At 48.3% G+C, this 21,492-nt stretch overlaps 8 protein-coding genes across 8 annotated transcripts, besides 1 other annotated feature; 1 reads left to right on the plus strand and 7 right to left on the minus strand.

Annotated features, from left to right (window-relative positions):
* Window positions 1–21,492: part of a sequence feature (contig 1.65 1..278071(-1)) that runs on past the window's edge.
* Window positions 2,158–2,748, minus strand: ANIA_03968 (uncharacterized protein). The gene has a single exon (XM_050611356.1). It carries the CDS (start codon window positions 2,623–2,625, stop codon window positions 2,362–2,364), a length of 264 nt encoding a protein of 87 aa, XP_050467392.1. The 5' UTR covers window positions 2,626–2,748; the 3' UTR covers window positions 2,158–2,361.
* Window positions 5,896–7,190, minus strand: ANIA_03967 (uncharacterized protein; the record flags this gene model as incomplete). The annotated part of the gene is made up of 3 exons (XM_656479.1): window positions 5,896–6,225; window positions 6,632–6,964; window positions 7,149–7,190. 3 exons carry the CDS (start codon window positions 7,188–7,190, stop codon window positions 5,896–5,898), a joined length of 705 nt encoding a protein of 234 aa, XP_661571.1.
* Window positions 8,140–9,296, minus strand: ANIA_03966 (uncharacterized protein; the record flags this gene model as incomplete). Its single annotated transcript, XM_656478.1, has 2 exons — window positions 8,140–8,539; window positions 9,022–9,296. 2 exons carry the CDS (start codon window positions 9,294–9,296, stop codon window positions 8,140–8,142), a joined length of 675 nt encoding a protein of 224 aa, XP_661570.1.
* On the minus strand, window positions 9,812–10,044 carry ANIA_11421 (uncharacterized protein; the record flags this gene model as incomplete). The annotated part of the gene is made up of 2 exons (XM_050611358.1): window positions 9,812–9,993; window positions 10,038–10,044. 2 exons carry the CDS (start codon window positions 10,042–10,044, stop codon window positions 9,812–9,814), a joined length of 189 nt encoding a protein of 62 aa, XP_050467393.1.
* Window positions 10,610–11,727, minus strand: ANIA_03965 (uncharacterized protein; the record flags this gene model as incomplete). Its single annotated transcript, XM_050611359.1, has 4 exons — window positions 10,610–10,723; window positions 10,868–11,161; window positions 11,363–11,692; window positions 11,719–11,727. 4 exons carry the CDS (start codon window positions 11,725–11,727, stop codon window positions 10,610–10,612), a joined length of 747 nt encoding a protein of 248 aa, XP_050467394.1.
* ANIA_03964 (non-canonical purine NTP pyrophosphatase) lies at window positions 11,938–12,882 on the minus strand (the record flags this gene model as incomplete). Its single annotated transcript, XM_656476.2, has 6 exons — window positions 11,938–12,033; window positions 12,096–12,157; window positions 12,217–12,262; window positions 12,324–12,468; window positions 12,576–12,649; window positions 12,718–12,882. The coding sequence occupies 6 exons, from the start codon at window positions 12,880–12,882 to the stop codon at window positions 11,938–11,940; spliced, it is 588 nt and encodes a 195-aa protein (XP_661568.2).
* On the minus strand, window positions 14,189–15,261 carry gliT (thioredoxin reductase gliT; the record flags this gene model as incomplete). Its single annotated transcript, XM_656475.2, has 2 exons — window positions 14,489–15,261; window positions 14,189–14,422 (listed from the first exon to the last, which is right to left on the minus strand). The coding sequence occupies exons 1-2, from the start codon at window positions 15,188–15,190 to the stop codon at window positions 14,189–14,191; spliced, it is 936 nt and encodes a 311-aa protein (XP_661567.1). The 5' UTR covers window positions 15,191–15,261.
* On the plus strand, window positions 17,375–18,489 carry ANIA_10500 (uncharacterized protein). Its single transcript, XM_050611360.1, has 3 exons — window positions 17,375–17,450; window positions 17,528–18,012; window positions 18,091–18,489. Exons 2-3 carry the CDS (start codon window positions 17,750–17,752, stop codon window positions 18,215–18,217), a joined length of 390 nt encoding a protein of 129 aa, XP_050467395.1. The 5' UTR covers window positions 17,375–17,450; window positions 17,528–17,749; the 3' UTR covers window positions 18,218–18,489.

The raw sequence follows: 21,492 nt of genomic DNA on the forward strand, positions 1-21,492 counted from the left end.
ATTATGTGGACAGTAAATATATAAATAATACACATATGAAAGATGATGATAAATCCACCAACTGCTTACATATGCTCATTATCGACTAAGAGGACGATTATCGGGTCCAAGGCGCACAAAGGGGGATTTTGGTAAAGTAATGCAAGAATTACTACTGGTCAAGGCTATACCGTCTTGTAGTACTGGTTTGGTGCACTGTTACCTCGACTTCCTAGCAAAAGTGGACTCTATGCTACATTCTTCTGACGGTATCGTTTGCAGGTTTAGCGCCAGAGCTCCTAATCTCGTTAGAACTAAAACATGGACGATCAGTAGGATAGAAGTTCTTTAATGACGAGTGTGGACAGTGTATTATAGGGTCCAATTAGTCGAGGACGCGCTCGTAATACTCCTAGCTACCTCCAGGAAACAGGGGGACCAGATAAATGATTCGGTAAATAGGCGTAACGTACTTATACATGGTACACTCTGTATGTAAATCCCATTCTCACTGACCTACCGGGGCAGTCTGGGCGACATTCAAATACAGCTTTAGGGCTGGACTCAGGTAATATAGTAGATACGCCACTACACTCCATTCCCATCACCTCGTTCCCGTCACGATCCATGGAATCCAGAAAATCAATTCAAGTGAGCCCCGGCATACCCCGCTTGACACCCGGCTCACCAAAGCCCGGTGCAAGCAACGGGCGTCGTCCCTCGAGTCTCGTCCGGAAGATTGGAAAGTACTTCAGAAGCCGGTGCTGCCCATACGCCTCCTCGATCAGGTACACCGTAACCCGCCACCACGCCAGGATCGAGCTGATTATCCAGAAGTACGCCGCAGCTTTCATTCCCGTTCCAACGCCCGTCCCGTACGCGAAGAGGCAGCAGGCGATCGTGGAGCCGATGGCAAGACACGTAAGGACGGCGCAGAGGACTAGGTCACGCGCGCTGGAGGCGATCGCCTGGACGGATTCTTAGTATGGAAGTAGAGGAATAGAGTTAAGGATAGGACATACAGCGGACCAGGTGAAGAATGCAAGTACGATGAACCACGAGGCGAGTTCGGGGAAGTGCTCGTCTATCGGATGTGGTGGGAGGGCCCCGGTTGCCTGCATATAGACAGTCTATCAGCATCCATATCGGCACCATCCACTCACCCTCTAGTATAAAGGCTCTGAATGTTAATATCAAGGTATGCGTACCACAAGCAAATACAGCAGCCCAATACTCATCCAGAAACTCCCCCAGAGGACATGAACTACTGTGATCAGCGTATCCCTAGCGCCGTACCCATACAGCCCCGCAATGAACTGTCCCAGCCCTCCCCAGAAGGCGACAAAGGGAAAGAAGATCGTGGGGGATTCGGGACTTCCCCACCAATTGGCAACCCATGTTGCTGTTATCCAGGTCGAGCCAGCGAATCCGGCGAGCCCGAGGGCAGCGGGCGCCGCAATGGGCCGCAGGAAGATTGTCACGGCGGGGTCGCGCTCGAGAATCCGGGACACTTTCTCGGGGTCGTTGGGCTCGAGAGACATTCCGTGCTTTCTTTGGAAGGGTACAGCGGGTTGGAGTGCAAAGGTGGGTATGCGTACGGAGATGCGGATAAGATGCGAGAGGGTCTTCCAGTTGTGATGGGGTTAATGTATGTGGTTATTTAAGGTTCAGATGGGTGGTCCGATGTGCTGTGAAGATTACGCTCGAAAGCTCTGCTGTCTATTTGAGTATTGGGTTTTGGCTACCTGGTAAGTAGACAAGGTATGTATTTCTTTATACTTGCGGTGTAGTGTGGGCGGCTGGAGCGATTAGATGACTTCACCAATCCAGATACAGCTGGACCACCAGATACATCCGGACCACCCGGAGCAGATCTACACATAATTCCTGTTATGCGAGTAACTTGTCAAATATCTTCGGACAGCTTCGTTTGATAACTGTGTGTCCGGATAGCCCGGCTCGGGGAGGGGTATGTCAAGGTTCAGTAACCGCTATGACGCGCTTAGGGCATCAGACAACGTCGTAGTTTCGAGCAACGGGGTGTATCTCATATACCAATATTGTACCTGGAGCAGAACATTGAATGGTTATACAAGTGGCTTAGAAGCAGCCTCTACTGATCAATTTCTGCGTTTGTGTTTGAAGTGGTATCTTACCAACCTCGCCAGGAGTACAATATCAAACATTGGACCGTACATTTGAGAATCTTAAGCAATTGGGACTAATGTACAAGATACGAATATCATGAACTCGGCGTACACAGGCTGAAAACTGTATATGACGAGGACGACTCCAGTCGTTCATTGCATTTATGTCTTTTCTCGCAGGCCACAAACTCCTAGACGGTACGGTTCTAAAGGAGGGGATCGCATTACCAGCTATCTACTCCTGCTTCCGCTCCTCGGTCATCTTCAGGTACTCCCGTAACGGCGGGAGATGCGGATTCTCATCCTCCTCGCGATCAACCTCTTCAACGTCCACTGCGCTGGTATTGCGGTAGCCAGTGTCCATCCCGACATGCGAGTGCTCGGCTGCAGTAGGGTCGGAGTCTGGGTCGAACCCTGTGGCGCGGCCTTGGGATTGGGCTTGCGCTTGCATGCGAATGTCTCCTGGAGTCTGCGAGGCGATTTTGCTTTGCGCGTTCATTTGCTCGGTTTCAATGAGAGAAGGTTGCAGTGCGGGTTGTTGGGCTTCTTCTTGGCCTAATAGATAGAGTAATACAGGTTTGGTTCAATGATGGACTTTGTCGAAAGTAATTGAAGCTGGGCAAAAAGGTTATAGGAGTCAGGACAAAGATGGATTGTCTCTATTATACTTTTTGCTGGTGAGATAATTCTAAGAGACCGATTAGCGTGTATATTGGAGCTCTGTCTACTTGGTGGCACTTGATGTAGCCATGATGTCAGATAACAACATCAATAACAAACCCCAGTCACGTATAAGGGATAACTTTCATATGATTGACGGAGATAACGTATAAAGATTAGATCCCGTCGGTATCAAGGTATATCATCAAGTATACCATTGGCGACACTTCCACTAGGCTGTATTGAAACGTCATACGACTTCAAACTTTTGCATAAACTTTCCCGCCAAAGCAATCCAGCCACTGAGCCCTAAAGATCATCAAAATCCTCACTAGCAAAGTCATAGTCCCCCCTCTCGCGCCCTGCCCCAGCCCCTGTTCCCATTCCCGTATGCTCGTTCTCATCCTCTTCATCCATACCCGGCTCCTCTTCAAGATCCCCCTCTCTGTTCATCCTTCCACCAAACACATTTGACCTGTTCGTAGACCTGGGCTGGCGGTGGCTGAAATTCAGCCCGCCGCCCGCCTGGGGAGCAGATGCAGAAGAATCATCGTGCTCAATGGTAATTCTGTCTTCTAGGCTCGAAGGATCCATGTCTGCTTGGTCGGGGTCGGCGACGTCGAGTCGCTGGTACCTGGCTTTCGAGCCGCGGGTGTTCTGGGAGGGTTGCATAGTGTAGTGTCGGCTGTACGTGAGTGTACGTGAGTAAGGAAGTCGTGAATCAGAGGTGAAGGAAGAGGAGCAATCATTAGTTACTGCACCAAAGGACCATGATATACCCAGCTCAAACCATGATTCAGGTAGGTGTCGGGTGACAATTACCAAACCCTGATGTCAAGGATAGCTACTACCATCTTCAGAGTCTGTCCATCCAATCAGGTCTACCATGCATGAACCTCAATTCTCAGCTTGAATACTAGGCCCTTTGACTCTTCGACATTGCATAGAGCTGCAATTGAGCTCTTTGCATATCACGTTTGAATTCTTGCTCCTATCTCTATGTGTTGAGACCACATCATCAAGTCCTCGCCGCTGATACTTGCTCTGGCCAGGCCTAAGCCCATAAGCTCTGCTGCTCCAAACGCATCATCGTCCATTTGTAGCTTGTGAGGTCGCCCCCATAGCTGCTAATTGGGGTTACAAGCAAACCCAAGTCCCTCCCATGATAGATAGGCATTATCATAAAAAGCCGTATCTACAGATTGAGGTAATGCGATCCCCCGGTATCCCCCAGAGAGCCTCGACTCTCCGCTTCCTTGACATTGTCCACCGCAGGGCTATACCAAGTTTCATCCCCACTTTCCAGGGTTCTGCCGGTGACGGCTCCAGCTCCGAGTTTGGGCTGGATTTGCGAGTCTGCAGATTGATCACCAGCAATTGAATTCTGTAAGCCCTGCATTCTAGCCGAAGCTAGTGTATGCTGCGGGCTGTTGTGGTCAAGATCCGGTGGCCCATTGGCGGACATGTATTCAGTGTCCTTGTTTGTCGATTGGGTTTGGTGAATGTAGCTCGACATGAGGTCCAGCGTCTGTGTTTTGAGTGGCAAGCAAAAAACTTTGAGGTCGAGGACTGCTTGGGAGTGGTTTAAGCAAATAATGAAGCTTCGTACTAATCATATTTATGGCTCTTCCATATCACCTTCCTACGATTTCTGTGTGGCTGTGATCCGGCCCTCCAGGACTGATGTCAGGATTACCTGACTTGTGAATACGTCAGTTGAAGGTTATTACTCTATTGGGCAACCATTGACTTAGAGAATTGTCTGATCTCCTGCTTTTCCAAAAAGCCGGGAGTTATTGTCATTGTCACGGTTAACATCAGCCTCGACAAACCATAAACATGTCGTGCCCGCTACCAGACCCGGATCCCCCATACCTGCAGGATCCTGACATTGGCATTATTAGCACGATTAAGCGGCTCTGCCGTACAGATACCGGCATCGACGTGAAATTCATCAGAGACTCTCCCGGCATAGTCTACCTGAACATGCAGGGCCGCACAGTCCGTGGCCCTGGAATTAGGATTCTTTGGAGCATGCTCGGACCACGAGACCTGGAGTAGCAAACTTCGAGAAGCGGCTACGAAACGCTGTTGATTGCGGTATTGGTGCTGTCTCAGCTCGCCTCTACACACGGATTCAGCTTCCAGACGGATCCCAAGTTTCTCATGAATTTATGAACCTAGGTATTTACCTTGTAGCGTCAGCTTGAATAGATGATGTGCCTAATCAAGCATTTATGCGGGAAAGGCCAATGGGTTAAATAGTACACTAACATAGCAGGATCCATACAACCTGTCTTAGTCACAAATCATTCGAATCCCTCTTTGCTGCACTGCCTCCACGATCATCTCCCTCATTCACTGCAACTTTCATCTCATCCGCCTCAAACCCAGGGACACTCGCGCCCTCGTCCTCCGCTTCTACTGCTATACGGCGGGTGGTGACTCCAATACCAGGCGCAACCCCAGCAGATGCGTCTTCTAGTTAGTCCGTGTTGAAGGTCGAAGCTGTGGGTCCGTCGAAGTCAGCCTCAGCTTCGGGTCTGAGGCTTTGGTTGATGGGTCTGCTTGTGAAGCTGTCTTTGTGCTGCTGATTTCCAGGCAGGGGTCAGTCGCGGGTGTGGAGAGTCTGCTTTTCGGCTGGCGTCAAATTCATCTTTTAGGGCTTTATTCCTCGTGTAGCCGAGGGTATTAAGGAGGAAAGTGTGAAAATTACTGCAGATGAATAACCGTAGTGTTGAGAATGCTAGATGTACTAGATGTATGGTTGCACATTGATAGTGAAAGGCTAGTGGCGGTTAATTTAGCATTGATGTCAAGGAGGGTATAACAAGGTCCTGCCCTAATGATTGTTGCAACCCTTGCTGAGAATGCTTCATATCAAGTGATAAATTGTTTTACGTGAAGAAATACTCCTTCGCGCTCGACTTAGCTCTATACTATACACTATGTTATCAACGACTGGTGTGGATGTACAAAGATTTCGCGGGTCGAAGTCACATCTAAAGGAAAGTAACCTTTCTTCAACTTTATACATGCAATGATATCTTAACAAACCACAGGTTCAGAATCAAACCTAACCCCCGTAAAGATAGGGGCATGGGGCTGATCAGGAATTCAGCTGCTCCCCCTCATCCTCCACTCCTGTAATCGTGTACCCTCCTTCAAACTCATCCTCACCCTCTGCATCTTCATCTACATCTAGCTCCCGCGCTTTAGCACCGAGTCCCGCCCGCCGAGATGTAGCCGGATCCATGTTCAGAGCTTTATGCAAGTCGTCGTCCGCATCGACGTCAGCATCATCCTTTATTTGCGTATTTGTATCGGTCCCAAGGTGTCCCTTCTGCGGCGTCGACACCCATTGTCCCTGATCCGGTCGATAGTAGGCCAGTTGTTCTGCGGGCGTCATGCTGCTGGTATTCTGTGGCTTGCCAGACATCTTGAGGTTCGATTTGCCTTTTCAAGAAGGAAAGGGGGGGAATGAAACTCGGGTATACTGCCAAGAATGACTGTAAATTAAATCTACAGCGATCAAAATATCGATCGAAATTCGCAGGGATTGAGAGTAAAATCTATGAGAGGGGTGGGGTTGCTTCGAATATCGTCCAGTCGGTGGCGACTGAGCTAACCCTGATGTCAGAGGACACTACCACAGCAGCAAGTGGAGTTGACCTTGTCGCTAGCTGAGGGGTGAGTATTGACAAATAACGCATTAAGCCAACCAGAGACATACGTTCGGCATCATATTGGGTTATCCCTGCGTACGTACATCACTTCCTGTCAGAGCCCAGGAACATGCACTCCTCATCTGGATTTGCCTTTCTGGCCTAGACACTTCCTCTCACCGTCCCATCGCCTTCAAAGCCGGGAATATTATATCTGCCAGGCTTCAGTACATCCAGATGCCGAGGCTGATTGCCACCTGGCTCAGCCGCGGCCGGATTGCCGGCGCGAGATGATTCACTCAACACGGTTGCATCTGCACTATCCCCATTCGTGTCTTGGAGTTGGGGCTGAGACTTCAATTGTTCAATTCCGGCATCTGCAGCAGCTCCAACCTTCGCGCTCTTCACGTCGCGGTCAGGGAAGTAGTAGGCATTGTAATCCGTAGGGTCGTGGAAGGTGAGACTGGCATTGTGTTTGGACTTTAAGAGAAGATAATCTGGGGTCGAAATAGGCTGAGTGGAGACGGTATTCATTTAGAATTCCTTAGAAAAGGGGTGAGTATGGGCCATATATGCCCCAACTAGATGATATTCTGTTCGTTGATACTTTTGGTTATGTGGCCGGCTATGTGGCATTTACTGGATTGTGATGTCAACGCGGTTCTAATACTTAAGGGCAGCCTGAGAAGCAACGTACCAAGACAAGCAAGAAGTGTAAACCGGATTGGTTGGGACTCATTACTACTCAGTCGCGGTACTGTGGTTATACTTATATTAGATATAGAGACAGAGCAGGCTGGTTTCGGGTCTAGCGTACAATACTCCCATGAACCGACGTTTACCGTTTAAAAGCCAACAATCTCTGATTAAGTATTTAAGTATTTATTTATAATCACAGAACCACCTTACCTCGTCCATTGGTACTTTCCCAACGATGTAAAGCTTAGGGAAAGGGTTATCAATATTCTGGCTTACATATCCTCCTTTTCAACTTAAAATGTCTCCTCCCTCATATTCTATCCTCATAGGAGATATGTGGCCTTGCTCACCTTATCATCAAAATTGCCCCCGGCACGCAGGACTTCAGCTGGGATACAATTCCCAGTTGAAGTCACTCCACATTCATCCTGGCCGCCTACTAGTTTTCGAGTACCTGTACACGCCTGAGTACTCATAGCTGGCCGAAGTCCATAGCCTTTTGCCTGAACGTGGTTGGGGTATTTAGGTTCCTCTCTGAATGAAGCTCAGGTCTGCCGTCACATGTCTAAGATTTATATTGGAAGTACTGTTTCTGCCCGTGGCAATGTTTGGTGGCTGCAAATCAATGCACCTGGGCTCATATTCTTGAAGATTGTATAGAAATATGAAATATCTATATGAATGCATACGTACGTAGGAGTCATTGAAGGAAACCACAATGGTGTAGTAGGATCTCACTTTTTTCGGGATAAATGGTATTTGAGCTCTCAGGTAAAGTCAAGAGCAACAATAACCAGGGACAGTTATCTGACAGTCTTTGCCCATGGCTCTAGCCATATAAACCTAGGATTATCAAGCCCTCTTCTACGGTTTCTACCTGCCTCACGGCTCTAAAATCTTTGAATAATACGCTCATCATAAATGGAAACCCATAGAATGAAGCACCATGATTAATTACGCTTTTATCCAAACCAGTCTAGACTAGCTACTTAATCCCTCTCACTCCACTCCCTCATACCACTTCCATTTCCGCCAGCTCCGATATCTAGACTCTCTGGGTCGTATTCATCATCAAAGTCATCAATCTCCTCAGCTGGAGATGCTGAGAAATACCGTCCCTGGGCCGTAGTCTGAGGTTGGCGGTGGCCTTGCATGTTGCTCGCTCGTGGATCGCTGCCCTGAATGTTTCCAGAGTAATAGGATTCTTGGAGGCCGTCACTGCTGCTATTTTGAATGTTGCTGACTTGGCCGTGTCCTGGATTTAGCGATGCGGGTGGTTTAAAATGGTATTTCTCGAATCTGTTGGACCTTGCAGTGTGGTCGGAAAGGTCTAGCTCGTCCTGATCCATTGAGTGACTCTGGTGATAGAGTGAATACTGGAGAATAACACTATTTTTCAGGTGATGATATATGTATTTAGACAAAGGCGGGCGCTATATATCATGTCATAGATATCTTCAGTCGCAGGATAGAGAGAGGAATGCCTAGAGCCTAGATATATGATTTGGTCTGTCACTCTACTATCAATAATACGGCCTATTACGTTGGCTGATACAGGTAACCTTGATGTCAAAAGGCAAACCGATGTCAGGAGCTCGTCACCGGACTTTTACATTAGGCCGGCGTCGCAGGGCTTTTTCTCGCGGCCTAGGTCGTAGCTCTAACGGACATCGTTGTCAGAAACAGGACTCGTAACTCAATCTTGTTATGGTTAAGACTCATTCTATGGTTTGAAGAGGTTCTGTAATCCGGATGACCCCTCCTGATAAGCGAGACAGGCTATACTCTTCGCCTGATCGATTTAGGACTCTGCCTATACAGGTTGAACCTCGATCTTTCATTTATACCAGTGAAATTTATATACCCTCTACCTTGACCCAAAGTCATCATCAGCCTCGCCTGTGTTCACATCATCGAAGTCGAGGTCCTCCCCCACCTTGTCTCCCTTGGATGCAGATGTCCCAGAGACAGACTGCTCTTCAGATTCAGATTCTGCGTCTGCATCGGCGTCGGCATCGGCGTCGGCATCAAGATCGGCATCAACAGTAAGTGTCTGGCTCTGGCTCAGAGATGTCTTTTTACGCAACCACGGATTGGTGTAGATATGTCGCTGCGCATATGCCGTATTCGCCGGGTAGTCGGACATCCTGAGAAGGACTCGATCGGTTATTATAATAAGTAATAATGAAGCACGAATGACTCCCAGGTATCCGAGGACTTTGAGACCGTGAGGACCCTTTGGTTATATTGGGGTGTGACTACCTTCATGCTTGAAGGGGATGACGGGCTCCATCTTATACCTCCACAATCTCTGAAAATAGGAGGTAAGGGTGATGTCAAGGAGTCTAGAATTGCGGATTAGATCACACCTGAAATAGACCTCGATTCTAGCCCTACAAGTGAATGTGGGCGGCGATGACCATGGCTGGAATATTCGTCCCAAAGACTGAAGCCAGAACAGGCCCGGTTGGTTTTCGTGCCCATGTTTTCTCTCTCAACACTAGTTTTTAATATAGCTGTCAAATACCCGCATTGATGTCTCAATACCTTTTACGTCTACTATTAAATATCATGGCTTACACTAGGCTTCTTATCCATTATCAAATCTTCGAGATTAACCTACAATTGCCAAAAGAGGATTCTGGATGAGTCTAAATTCTACTACGAATCTGTCAAGTCTCCATGTGTCCCTTTGTTACTTATATGTAGGCTTTCCCAGTTGTAAATCAGTTCTCGCCTCGCATCCCCCATATCCGCATCTTTGCCCTCCTCCCTCGCCATGTCGCCCTCGGTGTTCAGATTGACACCCTTCAACATCGGGTTCGTAACCAGCATTCCCTCTCCTGGCCAGACATACTCTGGCATATATGAGGGTGACCCCCACTACCAGGCATATTGGTGGTGCCTTGCATATTGCTCATACTGGCCGGCATATTCTCGTTTGTATGTTACTGTACTGCATGTTGTTCGCCCCGGTGCTGCTGATGTTTCTTGCGCCGGAGCCTTGGCCTGGACGCTGACGTTGCTGGTCCTATCGGGTTTTGTTTGAAAGGTAGGAAGGCATGTCTTGGTCGTTCATCCTGAATTTGGACTCATCATATCGGGCAGAGTGATGGCAGAGTGAGGCTAAGGTTGATATCGTATGATACTCATGGGGGAGCAATGACGAAGTAGTTCTGCGTGGATGTCGCGGTAAGTCAGAGCTTATATAGTTCAACAGATATCCACGGTTCTTCTCTGCGGCCGTTGGGCTGATCTAACCCTGATGTCAGTAAACTATTGGTTTAGTGTATTGTGGCCCATCAATGATAGTGGTCAGGAGTCTATTACTGCAGCGGAAGCTCGGCTGCAGATACCTCCTACGGCTATAGAACATTTCATTGGGATTTCATTTGGGCCAATACATAGGTCTTTGTTAAGCTTGACTGGCCACATGCGATTTATATCGCTATATCATTCCTATATAAGGTTACAAAGAAAGAGACGTACATAAAATAGAGCTAGCGTACTGTACAAACTGACATCCAATAGGACCCGCTCACGATGAAACACATAATGCAAGGCCGTAAAATACTATAATGATGGTTCATGTAGATTATATGTAAGAGACAAACAGACAAGGCCGTTGGGATGAAGAGAAGAGGTATTCCATGCCATTGTCATTGTAGGCTCAGGCAATCCTGTCTGCAGTCCCGGCGGCGTGGCTGCATACTATACCTTCAGATTCTTGGACAACTCTCCTTCGCTTAAAAGAGCTTTGACGCAAGTTAAGATAGCGCGAGTACCGATCTGAGCCATTCTATCACCATCACCTGCATCCGGATCGAAAGAACACACGGCTAGCGACCCTGGTGTGACCATTTGAGGAACAATTTCCATGCAGGAAATCAAGTTGGACTCGAATAGGCCACCGGGAGGCGGGTAGTCACTGACTTTCCCGTACGAAATGTCCAGGACGTCAAGGCTCAATTGAACCAGGGCCGGACTGTAAGACCTTTCGTCCAGACGTGTCTTCAGCTCCGCCGCAAAGTCGACTTATTTCTTGGTATCCCCCCTAGATACTGTGCATGCCAGCGTCGATGATACGTTATCTCTGTATGCTTGACTGGTCTCGCAGACCGTAATATAGGAAGCGGCTGTAGTCACACGGCCTGAACCCAGGGACACTTCGCATCAAAGTCTTCCAGCTTTCGCCGCGCAGCATAGACAGACCCATTTGACGTCTGGTGAATCGAGATAATCATGCGCGTCAAAGTAAATGAGCGCCAGATTTTGTATCTGCAGCCCGCAGGCCACCGCTGCGCTGGCTATGCAGTTCCCCGACAGTACCAGTGGGAAGCTCTTGCTTGCTATAGCATCGCTAACGGCCCTAGAGATCCGCCTCATCACCTCAAAGCTGCTTCCGGTATCGCCCTCGTAGTCTTCCACCTGCTCTAACAACAAATTGACTGCAACACCCAAGTGCTGGAGCTCTCGCTCGATTCCGGCGGACCTAATGCGATGCAGACCATTGCCGGCACGATATTCCCGTAGGCCGGCGTGCTATGGCGAAAGATTGTGGGGGTTACGCAGCCCATAGACGACGGTGGAGGCACGCTCAAGCTTTCAGCATTCAACAGCCAGCTAATTGATCGAGTGGTTGTCCATTGACGATGTCGGACAACTGGAGTAGCAGTGGCAGAGTGCGTTCCCATCGAGATGTGAGCCTGATAGATGAGATTTGTGCGTACATTCTCCCTGCCCCAATCCGTGTAGGTTCTTGATACACCGACTGATTCAAGAGATGGTCAAGACGAACCCGAACATGAATACGAACCCGAACCTCCAGCTTGAACCCATTCCCTGAACTTCGATAGATCTCTGAACCAATGTGACAACCGATTCTGTATCGGCCTGGTCAGCCGAGCACACGTGGGATCGCGATGATGCATGCTCAGTCACCGACCTTCTTCTGGACATCCATCTCTGCCAGAGTCTCACTTTCGAACTCGAATATTGACTCCCACCCTGTCATAGTTATATGTTTGGTTATTCCTGATCTCCCGATTCATTACGGCTTGTCTTACCAAACGATGAGATACCCTTTGCGGACACTATCTGACCCTGAGACGTCTCCAAGTCAGCATACGCCATCGTGAAAATTACAGCAACACAGATGTCAAGCGCAGCATACCAAGAGCCTTCCTTGCAATAGTACTGGCTCAGATCCAGGGCCAGCGGAGTAGCCGAGCATACACACTGCTTCGGCGGCTTTATTCTCGTACGGTTCTAGCAGACGGCACAGACCGAGATTGCCGGTTGCACCCACGAAAGCCTTCCTGTTTCAGTGGCCTCCATGATTAGTGAGAGCTGGGGATTGCTCTGTACTGGTTTTTAATGATTTCTAGCTGTTTCCAGCGGATTTGAGCAGCGTTAGGGGACGAACACATATGGCCCTTGCAGTCTATTCAGGGCATGCATCTCCAGAGCCGAGTCTTCCACGAGGACGGGCCCGCCGATCTGTTCACACAAGAGTTAAGTGTCACTGCAATTACTCTTGAAAGGAGAAATCCTGTAGCAGAGCGTACAATCTCAGCAGCGGTACGGCATTTGTCTCGCACGATCTCTTCTGAAGTACCCTGGATTTCGCGCATCTCTAGAGCCACCGGTCTGATACACACACTATCGCCCAGGACGGATTTCACCTCCAAGACTTTGTGAGGATTTCCAGTAATGAAGACGATCTCAGGCATATTTGATATATAGTGAATGCGAACAGGCGGCTTTCTGCGTAGTCGTTTATACTGAACCTGCGTCTTGTATTTTTGTCTCCTTTACAATAGTTCTGGTGAAAGACTGGCATTTGATCTCAGCAACCGCCCCGCCGGCCCTGCCCTCCTTGCTGAGCCCATTCACATAAACCGTAAGCGAGTCCGCTGCCGAATCAGTACCTAGACGCTAAGGGATCCACTGCCTACGTGGACCAGAGTTGACCGCTGGTTTTGCATGGCGCCCGCGACATCAAATTGGAAAATCCTAGGGTGGGCTACGGGTATCGCTCTTGCACGCTCGATCAGGAAATCTCCATGACAGGAAAAGGGCGGCGTGGTGAAGCTACAATCTAGGCCACATCGGGTGCGCAAGAGCGATGTTGAACTCTATGGAACTTGACTCACTCCTGCCGCACACTGGCTCTGGAAGGTCAGTAGGGGAACTCTTTAGGACTAGACTTCTCTTGATAGGCTAGGTTGCCAGCGTTCCCTTTTGAATTGTCAAATTATTCCCTGAGCCTGGGGTCTTTGGCCTGTACTCGGTATATCTGGTATTCCTAATAATAGACAGCCTGCATGGGATAGTAGTCGGAACTACGTTTTTATTCTTCTTTTTTTTTACTCGTATTATTAACCCATACTTTGCCATTAGACTTGGCAGACAGGATGCAACAGTCTACGACTGGAAGCCCGATAGAAAACAATAGCCGTATCCGGGATCATCCTCTCACAGAGACATTCTTGATATCAAACTAGAGGGTAGGTCGCTTTGTGTACTTTCTTGCTACCGGACAGAAGCCAGATGCTTAGTACCAGTTTGTCCTTGTAACAAATCATTTAGGAGGCAAATAATCCTATATCTCAGGTAACAAGGTATAAATACCGATGTAGCGTAGTTATCTAATAAGCAACATCTCACCACTTTAGGGTCCTATATTCCATTAAACAGCACGATAGTCACCTAAAATACTACGACATGCTTTGCTAATGGATTTTTGCGTATAACTACCCTTAACTACTGTTCGAGGCAGGATCGAGTCTAAACTCAACAACTTCAGTTGGCTATATGGTTTCTATATCGGAATGGATTACAGCAGCAAACGAACAAGCCCACTAAGCGATATCTGGACTGAATCGCAGCGAATATGCTCATACGGAAAGGTACTGAGAAGGTACTAAGAAGGTACGCAAGTATACTCAATTAATGGTTATTTACGAGTAAAATTAACTATAGCTATGGAATCCCAGGACGTTTGATCTACAATTCCCCCTTTGAACGCGATGGCAATCACAGCTCGCCTTCGGCACCGAGCTGCGCAACTAAACCTGCTGCCGCAAAGGAGCCTGTCGCGAGTGCTTGAGGCACCGACTTCATCAGCGATCCGCAATCGCCAACAGCGAAACAGCCTGGCACATTTGTCTCGTTGAATGGCGCGTTTGTCTTGATAAATCCCATCGGGTCGACATTCAGGCCCAGCTGTTCGTGAAACGGGCCGTTGATCCGGACGCGAGGGGCAGAAACCTAGCAGGATCCATCGTTAGTACGCCTTTATCATGTCAGGTGAGTGGTAACTATGATGGTGCTCACCAGAAAGCCCTCCTGCTGACTCTGACCGCTGTCGAACCGCACAGTGACGCTCTCGCCTTGCTTCTCTAAAGCAGTGATCTTTCTCGATTCGATCTCCAATGGCTTGCCCTTGAACTCTTTCTGCAGCTGCGCAGCAAGCTCTTCATTTCCGTCACAGTAGACAGTGACCTTTTTGGCAAGAGGCGATACCATCCGTGCCATATGAAGTATCATGGCAGGCTCGGTGATGAAGCCGCCTCCCAGAACCCCAGCAGACTCGGCACCGCGCTCTTCAAATCCATGGCAGAATAGACAGTGGAATATGTTCTTCCCCCACAACTCGCTGAACCCCTTGATATCCGGCAAGACGTCGGTGACGCCCGTGGCAAGGGCGAGCTTCCTTCCCTGGTATTTATTCTCCTGCTCATCCACCACCTCAAACGTCCCGTCTTCTTTCGCCGCGGCCGATGTGATTGTTGCGTTCATGAAATGGATGGTGCTATATCGAGACTCGATGTTGTCTCGGGCAGCGGCACGAAAATCGCTGGGGGGTTTGTGGTCCCAGGTCAGGATGTTGTGCATCCGATCAGCAAAGGCGTTACGATATTGATTGGAGTTAAAGACAATCGCGGAATACGTCTGACGGGCAAGCCCGAGGGCCGTCGAGAGACCTGCTGGTCCGGCGCCAATGATGAGGACGTCGTAGATTCTTGCTGAGGCCATAGTGCCTAATATGGGGTTAAGTGAGAGTGAGGAGACGAGGCAGATGTTATTCTAGGGAGACGGTAGTGATGATGATGACGATGATGATGATGAAAACTGGGTGTGGAAGAGGGTTCAGGCCGCACTAAAATAGATGGGAAGTCTCCGACTATGTCTCCGATGCAGGGAACGCACCCAATAGAACACATTCTCTGTGGGATTTTTAACTGCCTGCCGCATCTACTAGAAATTTCACAGCCTGCTTATGGCGTAATAGATCTTTCTGGAAGTGCTAGTGATAGTATTACTCAGAAGAACAAGTCTAGGAAGCTGATGCAGCTGGTGAGAATGCGCAAGATATGGTTGCTGACAACACAGAAGTCATCTAAACTAGGACAGGATACTATTGACAGGAAAATATTCGCTCAGGGTGGAAGCGAGATGGAGGTGTTGTGCTGGTGATGGCCTATATAGTAATTGTGGACGGTCTTTGCTGGAATCTTGTAGACCACAAACCGCGAGAGTACGCTAGTCTATATACAAAAAGTATGTGGCTAAGCAAGACATACTTCATACTCGCTCCCAAAAGCAGGACGCTGGTATAGCTTCAAGGGAGGCCACCGTTGGGGCACAGTGTGCAGCGGTTCCAGCCCTATAAGTGACGGGTTGCGTAAAGCAAGCCCATTCCGATACCTGCGCTTGATGCTCAGTATTCACCAATAGAATGCGAACTAGTGCGAGATACTTGGAAGTTTCATATTTGAGCACCCATAGACCCGGACGACTCTTTATGGTAACTCATACTCCTGCAAGAAGAATGAAGGACATATCTCTCAGTGAGGTATTGTGGCTACGGGGCAGTGATCTCACTGTACGTTGAAGAGCCGTCTGAAACTAACATGGAGAGTGCAGAGGTCAGTATAGAACACTATGGGACGTATCTTCACGGTAAGGATACTTGTTACTATATGTATATGCGTCAATGTGGCTATGGCATGACGATAACTATGCGCCGATATCTAACTGTGGCGATAGAGCGGCAAGTACGGTATAGACGCCTCACATTATTGGCTGAACAGAGAGCATTCACAAACAAACAGGCCAGAGTGACTCAATCACAATCTCCTTATTCCAGAAATTGTGTAGCCAGGGTCTGTCGAAAGTTCTTCGTTCGGTGCCCACAGCAGTACGTATAAGCACGCGGCACAGCTGCCTATAAATCAAGCAATAAATTCACGAAATGTTCCTTGATCTGCGCCACTATGTTGTCTTTTTTCCTGACGCCATAGAATCTGTGGTTGTTCACCCAGACCATGATCTTTTGACAAGGCGCATCCCTCTGCAATGCCGTGGGACCGAAGCATAGCCAATCGTCAATATCAGCACGATGACCGGCGGAGTGACAGTCAATATGCTTTCGACGATGCACTCGAGCTCGACATCCGGTCACTTCTTGGCTTTGGTTGCTAGGCAGCTATACATGTTATCCAGGATAATTTCAATAACGCGACCATATGGCGATACCAGTTTCGAGTTAGAAAGCAAGAGGCTGTAAACCATCTCTCGAGGTTTTCGCCATAAAAGATCTTCAATCCACTTGATTAAAAGAATTCAGAGTACCAGTCGTACGAGGCTCCAGGCCAGTTATAATTTCGCCTACAGGGGTACAAATTGCATGGTTACTGATACGCCGGAAATGCGGCATATGCTTATGGGTTATAGTCCACTAACAAGTGATGATTCCTATGGCTTGACGCTTGACGTTTCTGGTCAGCAAGAATGTCGAGAGCGGGATAAGGAACTGCGTAAGCTGCGACAGTTTGCATAGCTGCCATGGAATTCGGGCTTTCACTTTATTTCATTGGTGACCATTGGCCTCGTAAGATATTCAGCATGAAACCATGGCCAGACATCACTAGGCCGAAGCAAAATCTTAAAATATAGGGTTAAAAAAAAATGACCAGTGCCGGGCTCGATCCGGCGACCTTATCGGTGTTAACGATACGTGATAACCAACTACACCAACCGGCCAATTGTGAAAACTAGGCTTCAAGTTTGACTATGCAAGCAAGGCTATTTGTGGTCTAAGAGAATCGAAAGTTAGCCGCACGGGAGTATGCTTACACTGCTATGTTACTCAACTCATTCTCTAGTCATTTGAGTAACATAATACCAGTTCTAGCTTGCGCACCACCTCTAATTTCAATCATCTTTAGTTTCTGGGGTTTTCCCTCTAAATCCGCAATGCATTGTTCGGAAGACACCTGCTAAGTAACCTTAGGTAAGTGAAATTGCCTGATTTTCAAGAGGACTAAACCATGATGCTTGCTCGGCTAGCTAAAATTTGATATACCAAAGGTGAACCACTCCAACGAGTGGGGCAGGAGACAAAGGGTCTCTTTAGGCCGAGATACGCCGCACTTTCCAAAATTCCGGAGACCAGTTTACGTCGGACGACCGTCCCAGATACTGTATTGTATAACGGATGGCCTCGTCGGTTGGCTGCCTGGAACCACCTGCTCTGCATGTCCAACCCACTCGAAACCCAAACTGACCATGTGCTAGAATATCAAGCCTCATATGTGCAGCTACCACAATGATGACAGGACCAACCCCTGCCATGACAACCGCCAATCGGGCTACGCAAAGTGCATGGTCGACGCGATTGCAATAGCATTTGCCAGCTCCCATTTCGCGGCCTATATCCTAAGGATGCCCCAGTCCACATGGTCTTGCCGAGATTTTCTCGGAGTCGATGACTGGTCCTCACTTTCGGAAGTCGATTACCAGCGAGGTTGGAACCAGCGCCTTCCTGGTGGGCGCAGAAGGTTGGCGGCGGCGGTGTATGGTAAACTAGAGCTTGGCCGGTCAACAGCTCTCATAGACATGGATCCATGCTAACTGTGAGGGTAATAATGCAGGTCCCTGCCGGGCATATCTATTTCCTCAGCCGGAGTTACAGACCCTTGGTCGCTAGAATTCAGGGAGAAGTTTGCCCGGTCAAGGAGGAGTACATGCACGGCTGCCACCATCGGTATCTCGATCTGATCAGACGACATCCTCAGTGGACCAAGCCTGGTATCATATTTTGCCCGCCGTCGCTCGTCTTAGGCTAGCCAGACTACTTTACATTCCGGCGTGATTCGGGCGCTGGTTGACCCATATATAGAAAAAGCTCACGAGCAAGGCGTTCCGGTATGGTTCGAAGCCATATGCGAGCACAGCCGAAGTATATATGAACATTTGGTTTCTGCACAGTTGCGGTGTTGCGTTTGGGAGCTTCTAAGACTATTGCGAGGGCAATCTTTATGAAAATAGAAAAGGGATGCTAATTCATGCGCATGCGTCATGCACGGAAGGTGTTTCTGCATCTACGATTGAGACTATAGTATAGTAAACGGGGGAAGTTTCCCATCGAAGAGATTACCTTGTGCGCCAGTGAACTAGCCCGGTTGACTCTACTTGCTTAACGGACTACTTACTTTTGGCCGCGTCTTGCTATCCTTGAGTGGCGACAAATGGAGCAGTCAAAGGCGTTTTGAGAAAACAGCCGGATATTAGGGCGGCTTATGCATCTTTGAGTCTCAGGAGTATCTATGTTGCTATCCAGAGTCTCCCGGGAAATTCGCCGGGTATGTCGTATTATCATGGACCTCGAGTGCGGCTATTCTTGCTGACGTTGCTTGTCATGAACTGGTCAACTTGGGATTCCAGTTTACCCGCCTCATCCTACAAATCCCTACCGAATTATCAATATGTCAAAGCCAGTCTGTCCCTTCACATCCAGTCAACGTGTCATCTGGTCGGCCGCTAATGCCACCGTCTTTGTTAGCTTAATCGTACTCCCTGGTGTTTTTTGTCGCAAACGAGGCATATATACCCGGCAGTCCTCGACGCTGTGTCGTCTAGCCCTGAGAAGATGATGTCCACTTTTCTTGATATTGCAGCAGAGACGTTATGCTCTCAGCCTCGACAATTTTTCTTCTTTCCCTTGGCCGATACGCTTGCAGGTTTCAAGTCTGCTTCGCGATCTATCTGCCGCACTTCAGGGCCATCATGTATGGATTTGGTACGAAGATCTTCATATCCGGCCTTGCGAAATGAAAATATATATATAGACATTTATATATACAAATCATGCCGTAAAAACCACTGGAATCAAACACTATACTAGAGTCATATTACTAGAGCAGCTCTAGAGACAATGTAATCAACCGAGAATAACAATTAGAGCTGTTTCTAGCAGTGTCTTGTCTTCAATAGTGAATTATGCTGTTACATTTGTTCGTTATGCTGTTACATTTGTTTGTTATGCTGTTAACATTTGTTCGTGTTCGGGTAGCCCGCCGCGTAACTAATTAACAAGTTGGCAAATCTTGAATACTGCTTTCAGCAATTGGCCGGTTGGTGTAGTTGGTTATCACGTATCGTTAACACCGATAAGGTCGCCGGATCGAGCCCGGCACTGGTCAGTTTTCTTTTTTTTTTCTTTTTTTTGCGCCGGGGTTGATATTGTGTGTTGTGATTGGCTGGCTTCTCGACCCAGGGAAGGCTCTCACAGACCTCAACTTATACCGAGTCTGAAGGTCTTATGGTTCGTTACCCGCACAGTAACCGCGAATGGGGTTTTGCGCAGCGGAGATTATTCTCATAGGTTCTGATTTATAAGAACATACCACATGATTGGCTGGTTAGTGTAGTTGGTTATCACGTCTCGTTCACACCGAGGAGGTCGCCGGATCGAGCCCGGCACTAGTCATTTTTTGTTGCTTGTTGGTATGAAGGCATCTCCTTGCGAGTCCTTAGGGATGCTCCCAAAGTCTGCCGATAATTTGCACGTGGTGGTGTAGATGTGGGCCATCCGTTGTCTCGTGCACTTCCATGAGTCCTATTGGCCAGATCGGTTTGAGCCCCACTACACGTGCCCTAATTCCCCACCGTTACCAAGTCTAGTTTTGCGTCCTTTTCATCCAACCCCGCTCCATTGGTATATCCATCACCCACGAGAGTAAGAATCTACTGGCTGGTTGGTGTAGTTGGTTATCACGTATCGTTAACACCGATAAGGTCGCCGGATCGAGCCCGGCACTGGTCAAGTTTTTTGGTCTCCGTTCAATCTTTTCTTTCAAATCTAGGCCTATTTTTTTTTTATTTGACTGTGGTATGTGCACGTTCGACCCCGTGACTTTAGTGTGCAAGGGTTGATTTTGCTGGATGCGTGTCATCAATCAAACTGCAATGGCAGCGGAACTCGAGGACTAGCCTAGCCATGATACTAACTGACCCTCTTGGACAAGCCCAGACATAAATGGGCTGCCTTCGCTGCCGGAAACAAGGACAGGGCTGATACAAAGGCCAAGTGGAAAGGGAATACACGTGAATAGTTTTAGCATTATACCGGAGAACGTTAACTAGGTGCCTTTCAATTCTTGTTCAGGTCGACAGACTGTACATCTTCTACGTGCTCTAATCATAAGGCTTCTAAATCAATGTTACTACCAGAACGAGACATAAATCATCGTTTCAATACTTGCAAGGCATGAAGATTTGGTAGTGGGAGCTTGTAGTCAACCTATATCGTTAAGATCAGGCAGACCCTGCCAAACGACAGGGCGAGATCGTATCGTCATGCTGACTCTCTAGTTTCGACTGATCCGGCGACTTGACTCGATCCAGGCATATTGTCGGGCACATGTATAGTGCGGTGCTAACAGTGCTGTGGTGCCAGTATTACATGTCTCTTTCTGACGGCAGTCACCGTCGCTATCACGGGAACTATCTATAATATGTCAGGACAGCTTGCGTCGCCTACAAAGTCACATAGCTTATGTACCCAAGTATTCCTAAAAAACGAATGCATATCTCGGAGTTTACAAGCCCGATAGGCACGCCAGATGCCTATACACCGCGCGGTATGCATTCATGTTACGGACAAAAGACCAGGCAGTAAGGTGCTTGCCTCTTCTCCTGAACAAAAAGGGTAATCAACTGCTGAGACACAACCGTCCATCAGAATTAAACAGCACTGCCCATTTTGCAGTGCAGCAGATTGTACTCAAATCCGGAAGCTGTTCTGTTTTGCCTGAAACTGACATGGGATTCGACAGCGCAGATACACGCCACAACATATTCTTGTGGGTCTGAGCAACTATTGCTTTTGTGCTCTTGCCATGCCGACAGATTGTCTTGAAATATACCTTTAGCTAAAGTGACGAGCGCATTGCAAGGTGACACAATAGGGAGAGTTGGCTTTGGGTACGATGCAATGCAGTGCACGTGATCTCAGTAACCTGCGTGGTGACTACAGCTCAGGCGACCGCGCT

This window comes from Aspergillus nidulans, chromosome II (genome assembly GCF_000011425.1).
Source record: "Aspergillus nidulans FGSC A4 chromosome II".
Lineage (NCBI taxonomy): Eukaryota > Fungi > Ascomycota > Eurotiomycetes > Eurotiales > Aspergillaceae > Aspergillus > Aspergillus nidulans.